Source organism: Dermacentor silvarum, chromosome 7 (genome assembly GCF_013339745.2).
Source record: "Dermacentor silvarum isolate Dsil-2018 chromosome 7, BIME_Dsil_1.4, whole genome shotgun sequence".
Taxonomy (NCBI): domain Eukaryota; kingdom Metazoa; phylum Arthropoda; class Arachnida; order Ixodida; family Ixodidae; genus Dermacentor; species Dermacentor silvarum.
The window spans coordinates 72413279-72430091 of NC_051160.1; the positions used below are offsets into that span (position 1 = coordinate 72413279).

At 42.4% G+C, this 16813-nt stretch overlaps 1 protein-coding gene across 9 annotated transcripts in view; it reads right to left on the reverse strand.

The window, feature by feature from the left end:
- Positions 1-409: 409 nt before the first annotated feature.
- LOC119458210 (kelch domain-containing protein 3-like) overlaps positions 410-16813 on the reverse strand; it is an 89273-nt gene continuing 72869 nt past the window's right edge. For all 9 annotated transcript variants that reach the window (XM_037720035.2, XM_049670840.1, XM_037720037.2 and 6 more), the window contains 2 exons: positions 15677-15755; positions 410-13664 (listed from right to left, as the gene is read on the reverse strand). In XM_037720035.2, coding sequence (XP_037575963.1) covers positions 13601-13664; positions 15677-15755 — 143 coding nt within the window. In that variant the 3' untranslated portion in view covers positions 410-13600. The remainder of the gene's footprint in view (positions 13665-15676; positions 15756-16813) is intronic.

Below are 16813 nucleotides of genomic sequence, written 5' to 3' on the forward strand. Positions count from 1 at the left end.
GTGTCATTTGCTGCAGAGTCGTTCGACTGTATATGTTCAATGCAATGGTTAAATTTGTGTATCTAAAGGAGAATAGTTCAAAGAGAATGTATTTAACACCTCTATAGTTTCCAGGCACGCCACATTTTCAAGTGCTACTGCAGAGCGTGTGTTCTAGTAGGAAAGCAGCAAGGGTAAATGACACGCTTGTTTCGTAGAACACAAACAGAAAGAGAAGAAAAAAATGCTGATTCTTTTCACGCTCCAAATCATGACAGGCTATGAAAATGTGCTACATACCTCTACACTTTTTGCAAGTTGGCTGCTGCTGTTTTTTACCGGAGCAGAAATCTGTGCGTGTGCGTTCTGTCTGGCTCTGCTGACAAAAACCTTCCATGGAAGCATAAGAACACACTCATAGCTCGAAACATCAAACTTTTCATCCTTTTATTGTTTTTTTTTTACTTCGTTTTCATCTCCTTTTTATATAAATTAAACGAGGAAAAGAAAGCCGCAGCGTCATATATAGAAGTGGCGCTACCGCGACAACAGACGCATATCGAAAACGACAGTCGCTCCAGGAAACGAGAACGCATGGATGAGCGCGGATAATACGCTTTTCGGGCCACATGTGCGCCAGTGAACCACTCGTATACAGTCAAGGAGAACAGCCGGGAACACTGTGTCACTCTGTACATCTTGCACAAGACGTGTGTGCAGAAACACGAAAACCCTGCGCGTGTGGGCACTGTCGGCGTGAGCGCGGCTTCTGCATGCGGGGGGGTGCCTGCGTCTGGTTGGGGTTACCTTCTGTTATCTGCTCATGATATATACCATGTGTCCCAGCTAACGTTATCCAACGTGCTAGAAGAAAATGACGAAGAAAAAGACACAGTAAAAGATACTGTTATATGACAGTGTTCAGTCTTCTAACCTCTGATGAATGAACACCAGAAGTCTTATAAGCGTCTCTATATCACCGCATTTTTTTTTTCCTTTTCTTCCTATAACAGCTTGGCTAACGTCAGTTGGGACAACCTATATAGTAAAGATGAAGTGCATAGAAAGGAGGAGTGGAAAACAAAGAAGAAGAGGTCGTTAGAGGAACGAAAACTGCCGTTCTGGAGGACGGCTGACTGTCCCTTTCTCTGCAACAGTGCAGCACCAGTAGGTATAGAAGTATAGAAGAGGTAAAATTTCCATTTGCAAGGGTTACTTCAGTTATCACGTCTGTAACCCATGGTGAAAGAAACTTTATGCATCCTGACTGCAATTAGCTTGATTCAACATGAATCCTTGACCCGTGCTTCAAGCATGTCATATCCACAATGGTAGCTATGAAGGGAAGCAGCAATAGATTTGTTCAATGCAACATGTCCCACTGGTAAGACCAAACAAAACAAAAAAATTATTCCCAGACACAGCCTCACTCATACAAACACTGCCCACATGCTCAACGCCAACAAACTTTACACTAGATGGAACACCCTGAGGAAACACGTCGACATATAGGAGGCTAGTAATAAACCAGGATGCCTGCGGCATCACACATCCACTCAATATGCATGACAGTCAATTACATTGGCAAACCACCAAGTTGGAGCTTGCTCCCAGGAAGACGTGCACTTGAAGATGCCAACATGCGCTGCATCTCAGCTGAATGTAAGCTGATGCCATTTCACAAACGTCCTAATCAAGTTTGACCCACATATTTGCAGCCAAACAGATCACGATGGCATAAACAAAGCGCTTGGGATGGTGGATTCTTCTAGCTAACCTTTAGCAGCAAAAAAATAAACAATTTTGGTACAGTGTGCTTTTATGCATTGCATCTACTTAACCTTTCGAGTCAATAAACTTGGGGGCAATGTAACAAAATGCCAAAACGCAATGGCAAGTTTAGAACAACACCGCCCCCTGAACACTGGCATTATGTTACCAGTGACATAGTCATGCAATGAACCTAGTGCTATGGTAAGATACAGTTCACTGCTCCATGATCATCACTCCATTTGGCGTCCTTATGGACATTGCCAGACACATAACTAAAAACAAACAAACTTGTTGCCTACTAACTGACTGCTCATCCATTTAGGCCTTAAACAGAAACAAAGCCAATTTCTGCACCACCTGGACCATTTAAACAGCCGATTTATCATATTATTAATAAAGGTGTTCAAATGGCAAAACTTTCTAATTGAATACATATATGAGAGAAAAGCAACTTACACATAACGAATCGAATACGGAAATATGTTCTTACTAAACAATGCAAAATACAAAGGCTCTGGAAGTCCCGTTGGCAAAAGAAAAAGAAGACATTTATATTATGTGTACCCATATTGCCTTTAACAACTGGATGTCAGGTCAATTAAGAGGCTTGTAAATGAGAAACAGTGAAAAGGTGAATGCATCTGGCACACCAATGACTACGACCGTAATGACTTAATGACCACTTATTACATCAGTCTTTCTTCTTGTAGACTGCAACAACAGTTGGTGTCCCTAATAGTATTCAAGCGAAAAGTAATATTCTACAACTTCAAATAGTGAATTCTCAAATCAAATACGAATCAAATAGCAAAGACTATTATTTGCACACCCCTAATTAAATATCATCTGCACAGCTGTTAGAGCCTCAAGCACATCTTTCTGGAAGCAGCTCCCCACACTCCCGACAACTGCCAGCAGCAAGAACAGTGATCACCTACTTGAGACAGCCCCACAACACCCACTGTGACTATGTTAAGCATCAGGTTGGCGGCCTCTGGCGTGACCAAAACAAGCAGTGGCCCGCGCCTTCTAGCAACCTGCTTCGATAAACAGGATAACACACACGGTTACAGGTTTCACCTTGTTGTGCACATGTGTACGTAAATTCTTTCATACTTTCACTAACTATACATATGTCGCATTGTGCGTTTGCTAACCATATACAAACACATGGATCAATACCAAGATAGATGAGAAGAGGCATCACACTCGCCTGCATTGGCGAAACATGACTCTGGTCCAATAGATGCACTATACACTATAAACTCTCCTTCAGAAACCAAAATAAAAGTCAAAGGAAAAAGAGGAGGGCCCTTGACAATAGTGGCCGATTACATCAGATGTGAATTAGGAGCCTGAGTCAATATAAAATAAAATACCTCTGCATGTGTAGCCACATGTGCGTAATAGCAGACAGCAAAGCCATGAGAATATCCAGAAGGTGCAGCTCTGACAGGAGCGACAGTGAGAAGAGTACAGGGTTCTCGACGTGTGCTGTCAGTATGATTTGTTCTCAAAACATGACACTCTGACAAGAACATTTCTGGTTAATTCGCAATTGGCCATGTACAACGTGGCTGTGAATCAAGAGGCACAACTCCGGGCAAAAATCATGCACAATATTCTGTATCATCTCAACAGAATGTGAATGTAACAAAAAAGTAAACAGAATGACAACAAATTTTCTACGACGACCATTGTAAGGTAAGTCGGTAGAACAGCAGTAAGCAAAGAAATTACCGACCCCACACTGCAAAACAAAGGATCACAACCTCTCAAACTACTAAAGTTATGGCCGCAAGCCAGGTCCTGTTAGCTTCGATCAGCACGTTTCACATATTGTGCGACGCAAATGGGGGCATGCGACATTTCCTTGTTGTACATACTTCTGATAGCCTGCGTAGTCATAGCGGCATGAAAAGAGCTCAACGTGCACTCGACACGCAGGAAAGATACAGCATTCAAGGCAGTAGTAGCAAGCCAAAGAACGTTTCGCAAGATGGCAACATTTAACACCTCTACGCAATACAGACACCTGCACAGGATCCAAGAAGGGGGAAAAAAATAAAAGAAAGGACAACCAGAGAGAGCGTGTCATATAGACTAAAATCAACCAAGCTGTTTAACACTTTGTAAACATAACGCCCACACACACAACCATTTAGATTCTTGTCGTAATCACCAATAGGACGCTCAAGACTAGCTGTTAGACCCTGTTCAGAACTACTCCGCCACTACTACTCCGTACAATGCAGCAAAGGCTAGGGCTTTCCCGTCAGCCAATCAGTAACGAGAGCTGGTTGTGTGCTTCAAGAAAGCAGGAGGGCTCGCCCACTGTGCACCGCTAATCCCTCAGTCAGCGTTGCACGGAGGTTGATTGGAGCCGGACAACAGGGGAGCCCTTCTTCTGGTCATCTGCTCTGGTTGGTCAACTCAACCCGTACCTTTTGCTGTGTGGCACAGATATGCGGAGACAGAGTACAAGTCCTCCCAAATAATAACCATAAATAAACCCTCAGTAATAAGTTGCTTTTAGTTCTCATTCCGCTTCCTTCAAGAAAATAGTATTTTGATGAAAAATCATGCACCTGAAAATTAACTGCTCAAGTTAGCAGCAACACACAGCCAAAGACTGGAAGATGCAAAACTGTAACATATTCCCTTTTGAGAAGATATTAGTAACATTCATAATAACATAGACAATGGTTATTATTCAATGTGCATATGTATCGGAGGACTCTCAATTCCAAAATTTCCACTCATTTGTTCTGTTTCATTTTGTATTCCACAAAACTTCCTCTATACTCTCTCCCCCTCGCACCGCATGATCATGGCCAACCTATCAATCTGGGTTGCACCATTACATAGAGAAACAATAAACCAACCAAACACACCTGCAAGGCGCAGGAACACAGGGCACTTAGTAATTTCCATTTTCCAGTCGCTGCTTTGAGGAGTAACTCTGACTGAGCGACAGCCTGTGTTGGCACGCTCGCACTGCAAAACACTACTAAGTGTGGTATCGAGTATAAAATAACACAGCTGTCGCTGCTTCTGCATGTAATAATCGGCACACTACCAATACAATATTCAGCAACCCACCACCTATCATTAGGATCCATTTCTCTGCTTTATCTTCCAACTGTACTCCATAAGCAGGTGCATTACTGAACATTAACGTACGATTCTAAACACATGCTGCTAGTTCGAGAGTAAGAGACAGAAAATGGTGCTTACATTAGGATTGATCATCATCATCATCAGCCTATTTTTATGTCCACTGGAGGACGAAGGCCTCTCCCATCGATTTCCAGTCACCTTCGTCTTGTGCTAGATGACCCCATCCTATGACTGCGAATTTCCTCACTTCATTTTCTGTCGTCCTCGACTGTACTTCCCTTGTGTTGACACCCGTTCGTAACTCTAACAGACCACCTGGGTAATCTGCCCTATGCATTACATGGCCTGCCCAACTTCATTTCTACATCTCAATCCCAACTAAAATATCAGCTACCCTCATTCTCTAATCCACAGTACTGTCTCCCTATATTTAACAGTACTATTCTATCTTCAATAGTATTAACAGGACTAATATAGTGGCATAAAACTAATGCAGGAATTATGTGCTTGAGCACATGAAACCCCAGTGCATCACCTTGAGGTGATGCACCTAAGTTGTGAAAAACTTGCTGACTTGACTGGTGCTTCACTAACATTTTCAATGCCGATGCAAACGCACAAGGCATGTGCACTCCATATACAGTACAGTACAGCTTAGTTCAAACAGGCTGTGTGTGCTTGAGTAAATTTTGACTTGAAAGGACCATAAAGAGAAACACTCCATCAGTTCAGAGTGCTCAAAGTATTATTTCAAAACTCTTTTCATTAACCTTGCAGTAATAAGTTAATTTTTGAAAGGAAAAATGTTGGTCAAAGTTTTTTTTTTAATTTCACATTAGAACCTCAGGGGCCAGTATATCAGTGTGATGTCAAAGTTGTAATAGTATTATATCATAACCGAATTGGGAGGGGGGGGGGGGGGGCTGTTATGGCTCGGTAAAAGTTATTGAAACATGCCAAGTACAGTGTGACTCTTTATAATAGTCGAACCATGACATAACGAACAGATATAACAAATTATTGGCTATAATTAAGTAAATAACAAGTTATCTCATTGTTATTACAGTGCAACATATATGTATTTATAACGAATATTGGGTATGACGAAGCTATTTTCACGTCAGATGCGACTTAGTTACAATGAGGTTCGACTTTACAATCAAGTCCACTTTAACTGATAAAAAATTTACTGGGCTCGCAGAGATGCTGTCAATGCCATCACCGTCACAATTAGCTTGTGCAGAAATTTCAAGGTGGTGCTGTCACCCACCTTTCTTTTTTCCGTCTCTTCTGGCTTATCAAGCCTCCATTCACGACAAGAGTTTTTTTTTTGTTTTGTTTTTTGACATTGTAGAAGAGTAATTTACTTGTACAGCTTAAATTATTCTCTTTACTGCTTCTCTACGTTTGGCAAAGCCCCACAAGGCCAAGCACATGAAAGTTGCAAGGCAGATAACAGAAGCCAATGTCTGTGCTTGTACTGGCTGAGCAACTGCTGACCAATCATTTAATTAGCGATTACGCAATCGGCGTGATATTGAACTCCACTGCACATGCGTGCCTCATCTATACAGTAACATGTAGAGCAAGTAACTTATTCATGCATGGCCAGTTGACAGCTTCATAACGTCAAATATGACAGCAACGTCAATAACCAGTCTACAAGTACTTATTGTGGCATTTAAATCAAGCAGCTTGCGAGGAAGGTGCAGTTCACTAGTAACGACTAGCCTGCTTCGGCAAATGCTGTGCTGATACTGCGTTCAATTACTGGCCGCCAGTAACCTGGGGTTACAACCACGGGAATGTTTGTATCAGTCACTGAGACAGCTGCTTTATAAACTGCCCTAATGGCCAATAGTGATGTCCTACAGCAATGTGACCAGCAATAAAATGCAGTGCTACAATCATGTTGAATGAAATGAGCTGGTCCTCAATGGTCGACGAAGAAAACGAAACACTCGCCGAGGACACCACTGCTCAATTCCAATTCACGTAATTTGCAAAATGTGCAAGCAACGTGCACGCAATGAGGCATCTAACCAAGTGAGTGAGCCAAGCTGGTAACTAGGAGAGTCGATGATGAAATATGCTTCTGATGCATCAAGCCAGGAGATTTTCAGCACTAAGAGGAGATATACGAGCTTTTGTTTCCTCATGGCTCTCCCCCGTGAGACTGTGCAATAAAATGTTACAAAAACTACTGGGCTTATAGTCAGGCGTGAACACAGCTGGTTTGCAAGAAAGCACCATAACGACTGCAGACACCATCCAACAACGATGGAGTGAGATATATAACATTAATCCTTTCAAACTCAATACTACACCATGGAATACTTGCAAAAACATTCTAGCATCCCTCATACCAGATGGTGTGTTTTCTTCTTCCTTAATATTAACAAAACTAAAAGCAGCAAAAAAAAAAGAAGAGAGAAAGATACAGGAAAGAAAACAAAAACTGCTCATTCAAATAGTGTGTGAAATAAGCTTTCTTGCATCTTTTGACATGTATTTCAGCAAAGTTTGACCCGCGGATGGGCAATAAACGTTTTCGAGACTTCAAAATTAAAAGAACTGCCTAGATGGGTTTTTTCTAATTGACACATTGCAACAAGAGTAAACTGACAAGTTTGACAAGCACAGCCTAATGCAGCCCATAAATCCCTCAGTAAGGCGATAAATACCCAATCTCCACTTCATCTGAGTGACATCTGCAACCAGCGGTCTAACAAAGTCCCGCATTGTTGCCATTCAAATTTACCATACTGTACCAACTAGCAATTTGCATCTGCACAGAACAGCGCCACCATGGTGACAAAAAATAGCCAAGCCAGTGAGAATTCAGGGATGCGACGTTGAACGCATGCAGTGGAATGTGCTGACCGGCCAGGACTACTTTCGGGACAGGGAAGCAACTGCACTCAGTAGTGATCTTTTTCTTCGTTCAGAGTCATTTGATGCCCATTCTTGAACTTTTGACGCTGCTTTCATCGTCCGTTGCATTTGCCTCTGTAGTGGGCCCTTCATTAGTAAACTTGGCTTCCATTTTGGTACTGAAGCTACTTGCTTCTTGTGCTCAGACCCATATTTTCTTACACAGTGTATTTTCACACTGCTTATATGACAGTTCCTCTCGCCAGTGTCAACGGGAGCAACCTCTTGTAAAGCATTACGCTACATTGCAACCTGTGAACGCGAGGAGCCAGAAGTCGCCTCCTATGAGGTCGTTCTGGACAGGGGATTAGAATTGTGCACTTTCAAGGAAAACTGTGCAGCTGACAGACCATAAACAGCTGAACCTAAAGCTGCATACGAATGTAAAAACACCTTCACCACATGGTACTTTCGTTGTTCAATGCAAATGCATTTCGCGCACTCTCTTCCATGAGGAAACATGCTAGGATGTGTTGGCACACTCCATCAGTGTGCAAATCGGTGCATAATTGACAGAAACCTTGCAAATTTGGCATCTGGCTAAGAATAATGGCGTCACAGGCAAGCTTTGCACTTACAAAGTGGACATCAATGATGGACGCAGGGAAATTTCTGCCCAAGTGAAATGATTGTGGAAAATAGACAGTTTCCCTGGCTGCACACCACCGTTAACATAATCAATTGGCACAATTGCGTGATCACTAGAATCATTGCGTGGAATGATGATAAAACATTTCAGTCCACTCATTTTTCAAGTCACACTCGCAGTGCGAAACGAAGGCAACTAGGCACAGTGACAAAAGCTTTGCAACTTGCAAATCCCTTAGATTAGGACCTGGAGTCCTGACTGGCAGCTATGGGATGGCCACATTAACAGAAATGACTGCACTGGCACAAACGACATATTCAGACCATCGCACGCAAGCGTGGAGATTAGTGCCACTTAACTCTCGCCACTGACAAGGTCAGATTTTTTTTTCCAGTAATCCTGCAGGAACTTCAAACATGCAAGACATCAGAAATCATCCCTCAAGCACAAGTACATGATGGAATAGTAAAATGACAATGAGGAAGTAGCAGCTAATTTTTTTAAAGTGGCACTGAATTACGAAGCTAAAAAAAAATTGCAGCAACAAGTACAGGCGCAAGTGCCTACAGCTTCTCTTGTTCAATCGTACTGCAAAACTGGCTGCTGAATTTCTTTTTAGAGAAGCTTGAGCCAGTCAGCTCACATTTGGAACCCCAAACAACTTAGGCTTAATGAAACACACAGCCCTGGTGGAGAAACACTATAACTGCCTGCCATGCGATCGTCATCGCACACTTTTCAACACCTTAATATCAGGGACTGCCGCCAGTCAGAGCTGTCTGGTGGAATGGCGATGTATTCACGATGGGACGGTGAGTCGTATGGTGACGAAGCTTTCTTCCTGGCACATTTCAAAATAAAGCTTTCCTCATTAAGAGGGTCGATTGCCTTTGGCTCTAAAGTAAAATTCCTTTCTTTGCACACAGCTGCATTACTGTTTTGCTTGGGCCGATTTCAGACACCTTCGATGTAGCCAACTTGCATCAATTAAAATTTCTACAGACTGCACATTTTCGTACGAAGTCTCGTAAATTTCAATCATTTGATATCGAATAGGACACCGTTCAAAACAGAATTACTGGTTATGACAAATGCATATGTAAATGGGTATCCATTGATCCCCAAAATTCATACCACCAAAATATGTAGGTGGAAAGATACATGTACAATATACTTGCTTTCGCAGTGACCAAGTGAGCGGGTCGGGACCATTTAGCAAGGACACCTGTCCACCTCACAGAAGCCTGAACATTAAATATGGGCTGATTTGAACTTTTCGTGCCTAATGTATGCTCGCTCATCAGCAGTGCTTACCGCTTTGATTGGCTCTGGGAAGCCAAAACGCTTTAACATTGAGTAATTCTTCGACGATTCATAATCGTGCTGCTTTAAAATGCATTAACATGCAAAACAAAACTTACAGATCTCTTTGAATCAGCTGCAATTTTATTTTTGAATTGTTTTCAAGTCTACCGTACAGGATGCAACGAACAAGTCCCATCGACACAAGCACTTGCCCTGTTTTCATTATAAACGAATAGAACTGTACAGCAAGATTTCATTCTCGCTTACAGCTGAAGTTGCAAATCTAGATGTTAACAGCATCGAAGATTGGTAAACGGCCCCTAAAAACCGGTAAATGGTTTTCAAAAGCGAGTTTAGACGTATCCTGTGCAACCAAGCCAGTTACTGTACTTTCCTATCCTTCACTCTTATTTCCTTCGCATTCCATATGGATCCATAAACCAGCTTTAAGAAAACAAAATGAGTGGCAATCCACATTCGAAGGAAATATGCAGCTCTAGGCTGATTGGGAGATGACTGCAGTTGTCCTATTGTCAACAGCTTTTGCATGTGCAAGCATCCCACCAGACAGCTTGATAAACCAGGCTGAATGTCACAAAAGCGTGACAACGTCACGGGATGCCTTTATGCCTCACTTGGCGTCTAAGTCGCGAGCTGCTACAGCTTGATGTCTGCTGCATGTACAACGCTATTAATACTCGGACGGAGGTATCCATGTGACATTGCAGAGCACATTTTGTTGGATCTCAAGTGAATGTTTACCTTTCTTCAACAATCCATCTTGGGAGACCAATAGCTTAAACAGGAATAAACATCAACGAAAAAATTCCCGACGCAAATGTTCCAGGTTGGCTTGGTTTCAGTCACCACTACGTTATGTCCTCAAGACAAGGCCACGCCTGAATCCATTCCAAGCACGAATAATATGTATTATTCTAACCGTTTAACTCCCAAAATTTTCCCCAAATAGGCGTACAAAACTTCACAATTTCTTTATTCCATAAGAATTTTTTCACCTACACACACTGTATATCCTTGATTTCATCCCGAATACTCAGGAAGGAAAACATAGTATAGGGGCTTTCCCTCAGCGCACGTGCAAGTTTGGATATACTCTAGAATTTTGTTGATACACTTTGAGACACAATGCAAGGAAAAACATACTTAGATTGTATAGTCTAAATAGGACATTTTCAGAACCCTCATCCATGAGAGCACAAATTGTGAAATTACATGACTTGGGAATGCATCCATAAGGTTCTACTCTGATTGTGTGGGCACATGATAACACCTGACCAAATACACATGCGCCAACAGTCTCGTGCACAGCGTCAACTGAGTTGACACGTGTTTCACTTTTGACAAGAAAAGGTAAAATAGCAATTGTAACCTGGACAAACAGGACTTGTAGAAGCAGTACTACCATACCAGTACCAGCAAGTTTAAACCACTCAAGTAGCAGTGGTCATTAGGGAGACCTAGATGTCCAGCATAAAGTGCTAGTACTACTGGTATGAACTGCAATACTGGTACAAACTGCTGGGATGACTATAGGTCAAGATTGGGAGTCAAAGGGTTAAGGAATCAAGTGCAATTCATTTCGAAATAACCTTCCTGTTTATAACTCAAACTAGAACTGTCGCTTCAATTCCAATCCATGAACACAAGGAGGACACGTTGCTGAGTTAGTTTGTGCATGGTAGCAAACAAGAACATTCTTGCACAAACCTGACGATTACACAAATAATACATGGACACGCTCCTGTCTCGTGTGTATTCCTTTTATGGCTGACTGGTCCGCGCAAGAACCTTCTAATTTACAGTCATGAACACAATTTCACCTACCAAATCAGGAAAATGAGCAATGCACAGTGCCAAATGAACTTGTACAACTTGAGCAGAACAAAGAAGTCAGCCTCCCACGAGATGCTTGGGAACTGACAAGAGTTTTATAAAATGCAGCCTAGAGAGACATGTGGAATGGCCATCTACACCAGCTTGAATTTTTAAAGAGAGTGCTGTGGAAACAGAAGAATGCCAGGATGTAGAAGGCCTGGCTTGGCTTGGACACTGCTTGACCTTATGTTCACTTGGCCCTTCCGAAATGGCACACCTTGTTCTGATGTTATCCAAAGATGTGAAGTGAAGCAATGACCAAAAGAGTAGTGAAATTTAATGACGTTTCAGCATCATTAAATTATGAACAAAACGAACTTCATTTAATGAACTTCATTAAATTTCGCTACTCTTCTTGTCTGTGCTTCAATTTTGTGTCTTTGGAGAACATGTATTCTCTCAGCCAGACGGGTTGCCGTCAAAATTTGGACCTCACCTTGCATTGATGTTTGCTCAAGCAAATGAAGAAAACAAACGTACAATAAAAATTACATGCTAACAATGAGGGCCCTGATGTAAACTTTCTTCAAAATTCAGCAACTTGCCAGCGGTAAGTGTTCACGTTTGGTGCAAGCGAAAGCCATAGCACGAAAGCATGAATACTTAAACAGTACCCTAATAGTCGCTTAGCCTTTGTGCAGGACTAACATTTGCCCTCACAGGACGTCTTCAAGAGGTCTTTGGCCTCAAGGAAGATGCCAGTCCAAAGCCTACACTTCGTACCATGTTTTGTGCATGCTATGATGCCACGGCACCCCCCGCTTTGAGTGTAATAAAAACTCCACGGGAACCACAAGGAATTGTGCGCCTCGTCTAAACAAAGTCTATTTACATGTCTATAAGTTACGATTCACAGTAAGATTACCATAACATGGTCAGGTCCATCCGTCACGTGCCTAGGCGTTAATGCTTAATTTTCACATAGCACACGATACCCTTAGGCATGACTTTTGATGAAAAGCAAGAAGCTCTCCCCCCCATTGAAGTCGTGTTTAAACCAACCATGATTCAACCAATCAAGCCAGCCTAGGTCGTGCCACATCAATTTAGCAATGCCTTATGGTTCAGACTTCCTTATTAGTCAGTGACGTCATTTCATACTTAACAGTTCATACTCATCTAGCATACAATGACTTGGAAACACATCAATGAATGAAAAAAAACAACAACTTTGCAATGGTTGATCTGTCACAGATTAGTACCAGCTGCATGACGCCATCTAACTAATGGTTAGCACTCGTCTAATAGCAAACTGGAAGGGCAAACTGAAATATTTGCGCACCTCTATTTAAATAAGGAACCTGTCCCACACACACAAAAAAAAAACTACTATACAGAAATCTCCAAAGAGAAATGAATTCTTGACTTTTGAAAATTCAGCAAAAAGAAAAAAAAAATTTCAGCTGGTTCTACAGCTCTCTTCAGTTGAGCTTCTCTACCTCCAAAGAAAAAAAAAGGGGGGGGGGGGGGAAACAAAACAAGACTATGTACAAAAACCCAAAATACCACTGTGCCTACTTCCTCCAGGGACAACAACTCAAAACAACTTTGAACAGAAGTGGATTTCGTCTTCAGTACCAGAAGACGCACACACACAAGCATGGTGGTGTAAAGTTTCGGCGAAACCTCAATGGGGAACAGGAAAAAAAGAAAGATCAGCCAGCTCTAGAGAACAACAATCGCCAGCAATCGCTGCTTTCACAACCACACTGGGAACATCAAAAGACACAACCCTTTCCAAGAGCTTGAGGAACGTGTTTGCATTCTTTTCTTTCTGATGCCCCCCTCTCCGAGATCACCAAGAACTCCAGTTCGGTGATCACCAGATCACCAAACTGGTGCGCCTCCTGACGAGCGTGGTGTCCAGAGCTCCGCCTCGTCCACCAGGTGAGAAGGAGATGGCCTGGTGATGCACGTCGCCACTTATGTACAACCTTTGCCACCCATCGCCGGCGGCTACACCACAGGAATGCCTCACTGTGGCAGGGGGGGGGGGGGGGAAACTCAACCCGTCGTCTGCGATGGGCGCGAGATGCTGTTGTTTGTTGTCATGGCACTGATCTCCCACCTGCAAAGGCGACTTCTATTACAAACGTCTTTTACTGCAACGTAGAGATTTATCATCTTCGTTGCAATGTGAAAGTGCGGTCAGCCGCACGTTACTGTCATACTTCGAAAGAGCAGTGCGCCAAGCACGGCAGTGGAATACACTAAAAGTCACCACGACGTGATCACGTGTAGGACCAACTTTTACTAGCTTGAATTTTATCCTGCGATGCTCCCTCCTAGTTCTTCCATTCCTACACGCTTACCCTAATACTGGCAGACTGCAAAGTTCGGTCCTGCTTTTGATATTCTAAGCAGCAGCATCCATGCTAAAAGTCATACCAAAAGTGGCACGACAAGATGACTGAGGAAATGGAAACCTAAATGTGGCTGTAATAGAAGTCACTGACGAAGACAAGTCCTCTTGTCAAAACTGTTGTCTTAAAGCGACATTCCTTGTTCAATTACTCATCATCTGTAATAATTGTAATAAAAGTGAACATTTACATTTGCCTTGTAAAAAATGAATCCCTACCAACTAGCTCAACTTTCTGTAGTTCTAAAAAATGAAGCGACTACGCTACAGCGACCTAGAAGGGCATGCTAACACTTACATACATTGTTGAAGCGTTGAAAGCCAGTATGGAAATTAGAGAGTCAATGACGGAGAACTGCAGCACCACCATTAACAGTAGAACTTGCTTCCCTAACTGGCATTGCGCTATACAGGTGGTTACCAAAGATACAAGGTAAGCTCAGTGACAGGTCACAGGGGAAAAACCAACAGAAAAGTTTTCACAATCACTGCTGTTAACGCCAAGCTTCTGCTTTGATGGCCCTTTGTAATACTTTTTCTCTTAAATGTTAAAACTCAGTTTACTATTAACATTCTCACTGCTCCCCCACCACTGCCGGATAGTAGTACAAAGGAGACCTACAAAGCAAGGACATTTTCTTTGTTCCACTTTACTCACCACTGTAGCCCAGAGGCTAGGGTGCTGTGCTGCTGAGCCCATGATCGCAAGTTATATCTCAGCCGCGGTGGCAACATTTCAATGCAGGTGAAATGTGAAAATGCTTGTGTACTTAGGCTTATCGGTGCATTCAGGGGGTTAAAGTTATCCTGAAGTCCCCCACTACAGCGTGCCTCATAGTCAGATCGTGAATCTGGCATGGAAATACCTCAAAACCACACTTTCATTAAAAGATGAGCTTCTCTTCGCCAGCCCCCTAAGTAACAGCTGCGCAACTTAAGCGAATTGAGAATTCTTAAACACATGTGCATTAATATGCTATATTTTCTTTAACACACAAGCTAGCCCTTTTTTTCTTTTTCAAAAGTTAGCAATTACAAGTTGGGACAGGGGCAAGGGTTTACCTACAGACAGGTACACCTGCTTTAATTTAATTTTTCCTCAATTATATTCTAAATACTTTCCCAATAAAAACTGATAAATGGATCTCTTCATCAATAGGGTGCACTGAAAGGATGTCCCTATGCCATAATGTGTGTATTTGAAAGAACAATAAATAATTGCTTTGTCTGGAAATTAGTACTAGATTCTCTCTATTTGCATGTGCACAACAGGATCACTTATAATCAATATGCCTTTTTTTGTTACAGTGCAAAAGTTAGCAGTGCAAAAGTTAGCAGTGCAAAAGTTAGCAGTGCAAAAGTTAGCAGTGCAAAAGTTAGCAGTGCAAAAGTTAGCAGTGCAAAAGTTAGCAGTGCAAAAGTTAGCAGTGCAAAAGTTAGCAGTGCAAAAGTTAGCAGTGCAAAAGATAGCAGTGCAAAAGATAGCAGTGCAAAAGATAGCAGTGCAAAAGATAGCAGGATCTATACTCAAGGTAAGTGACACCAGGCCAAGTCTGCAATTAACATCTACATTTTCACATTCAGTAGTCGTATTAGGAATATGTCTCTCTAATTAAAATTACTAGCACAGTCTCAATGTTACCGCTAAGGGCATAAATGATGGTGCCTATGACCATTGCCCCCATACAAGTGCCGATCACAACCACTTGACAGCTCACCTGATGTCTTGTGGCAAGTGGCTGATGTCCATGCGTGCATCTATGACAGCCAGCAGGCACAGGGTCTTCAGCGTTGGTGCTGCGATGACACGAAACAAATAAATTCCCCTTACTCTGGTGATTCTATGTCTTGTGGCAAGTGGCTGATGTCCATGCGCGCATCTATGACAGCCAGCAGGCACAGGGTCTTCAGCGTTGGTGCTGCGATGACACGGAACAAATAAATTCCCCTTACTCTGGTGATTCTTTGATTCCCTTAACTGAATAACTGCAAACAGGAGTTACTAAAGGGACACTAAAGAGAAAAATGATTTCACCTGCATCAGTAAATCACCCTTCACTATACTGAACCCGCCAGTCTCACCGCAAGAAGAGGCTTTGTAAGGCAGAAACAGCACAAATTGGAAAGACGGGTGGTGCCGCTGCATTGAAGTTTCCGAACCAGCTTGCCCCGACATCATGGATTTTTTATGGCTTCCACTAGGGCCTAGTTAATTCTTTATCGGTAAAAATGGACTACAGTAGAATCTCATTGATACGATCCCATTTCGTTCTTGATTTTTCCGTGCCAACGTTTGAGATCAAGAACACAAAGAATGACCCAACACAGTAACACTTGTTTTTTACCGGTCGATACATACCCAGAAAACACTATCTTTCGACACCGAAGCTCAGCACATCACCAAGCTGCGGTCATACAATACATTTTTAGGGATGGGTGAATAGTGATTTTGAGATTCAAAGCGAATAGAGATTTGGTCGAATAATTTCAAATCGAATAGTTCGAATAGTATACACCACATATTACAGTAAAGCCTAATTAATTCAAATTTCACGGGACGAAAAAAAATGTTTGAATTAACCGAATGCCGAATTATCAGGGTATCCAGAAAACAATAAGCAAATGCTTACTACGTTAACACACTTTTATTAGTGGAATGGATGAGCAAACCCTTTTGCTATTTTGCATAAAAGCAGTGTGGAAGCTGCAATTCTCGTCATCTCGTGACTGGTTGGCTCTCGCAGCGGCGATCGAGGCCTCGCGACTTCCTTGGCTGCATGGCCGTGGCGCGTGCCATCATTTGCGACACACTTCGCACTGCCACGCGCACATCCCGATAATTTTTTCGCCAGTAA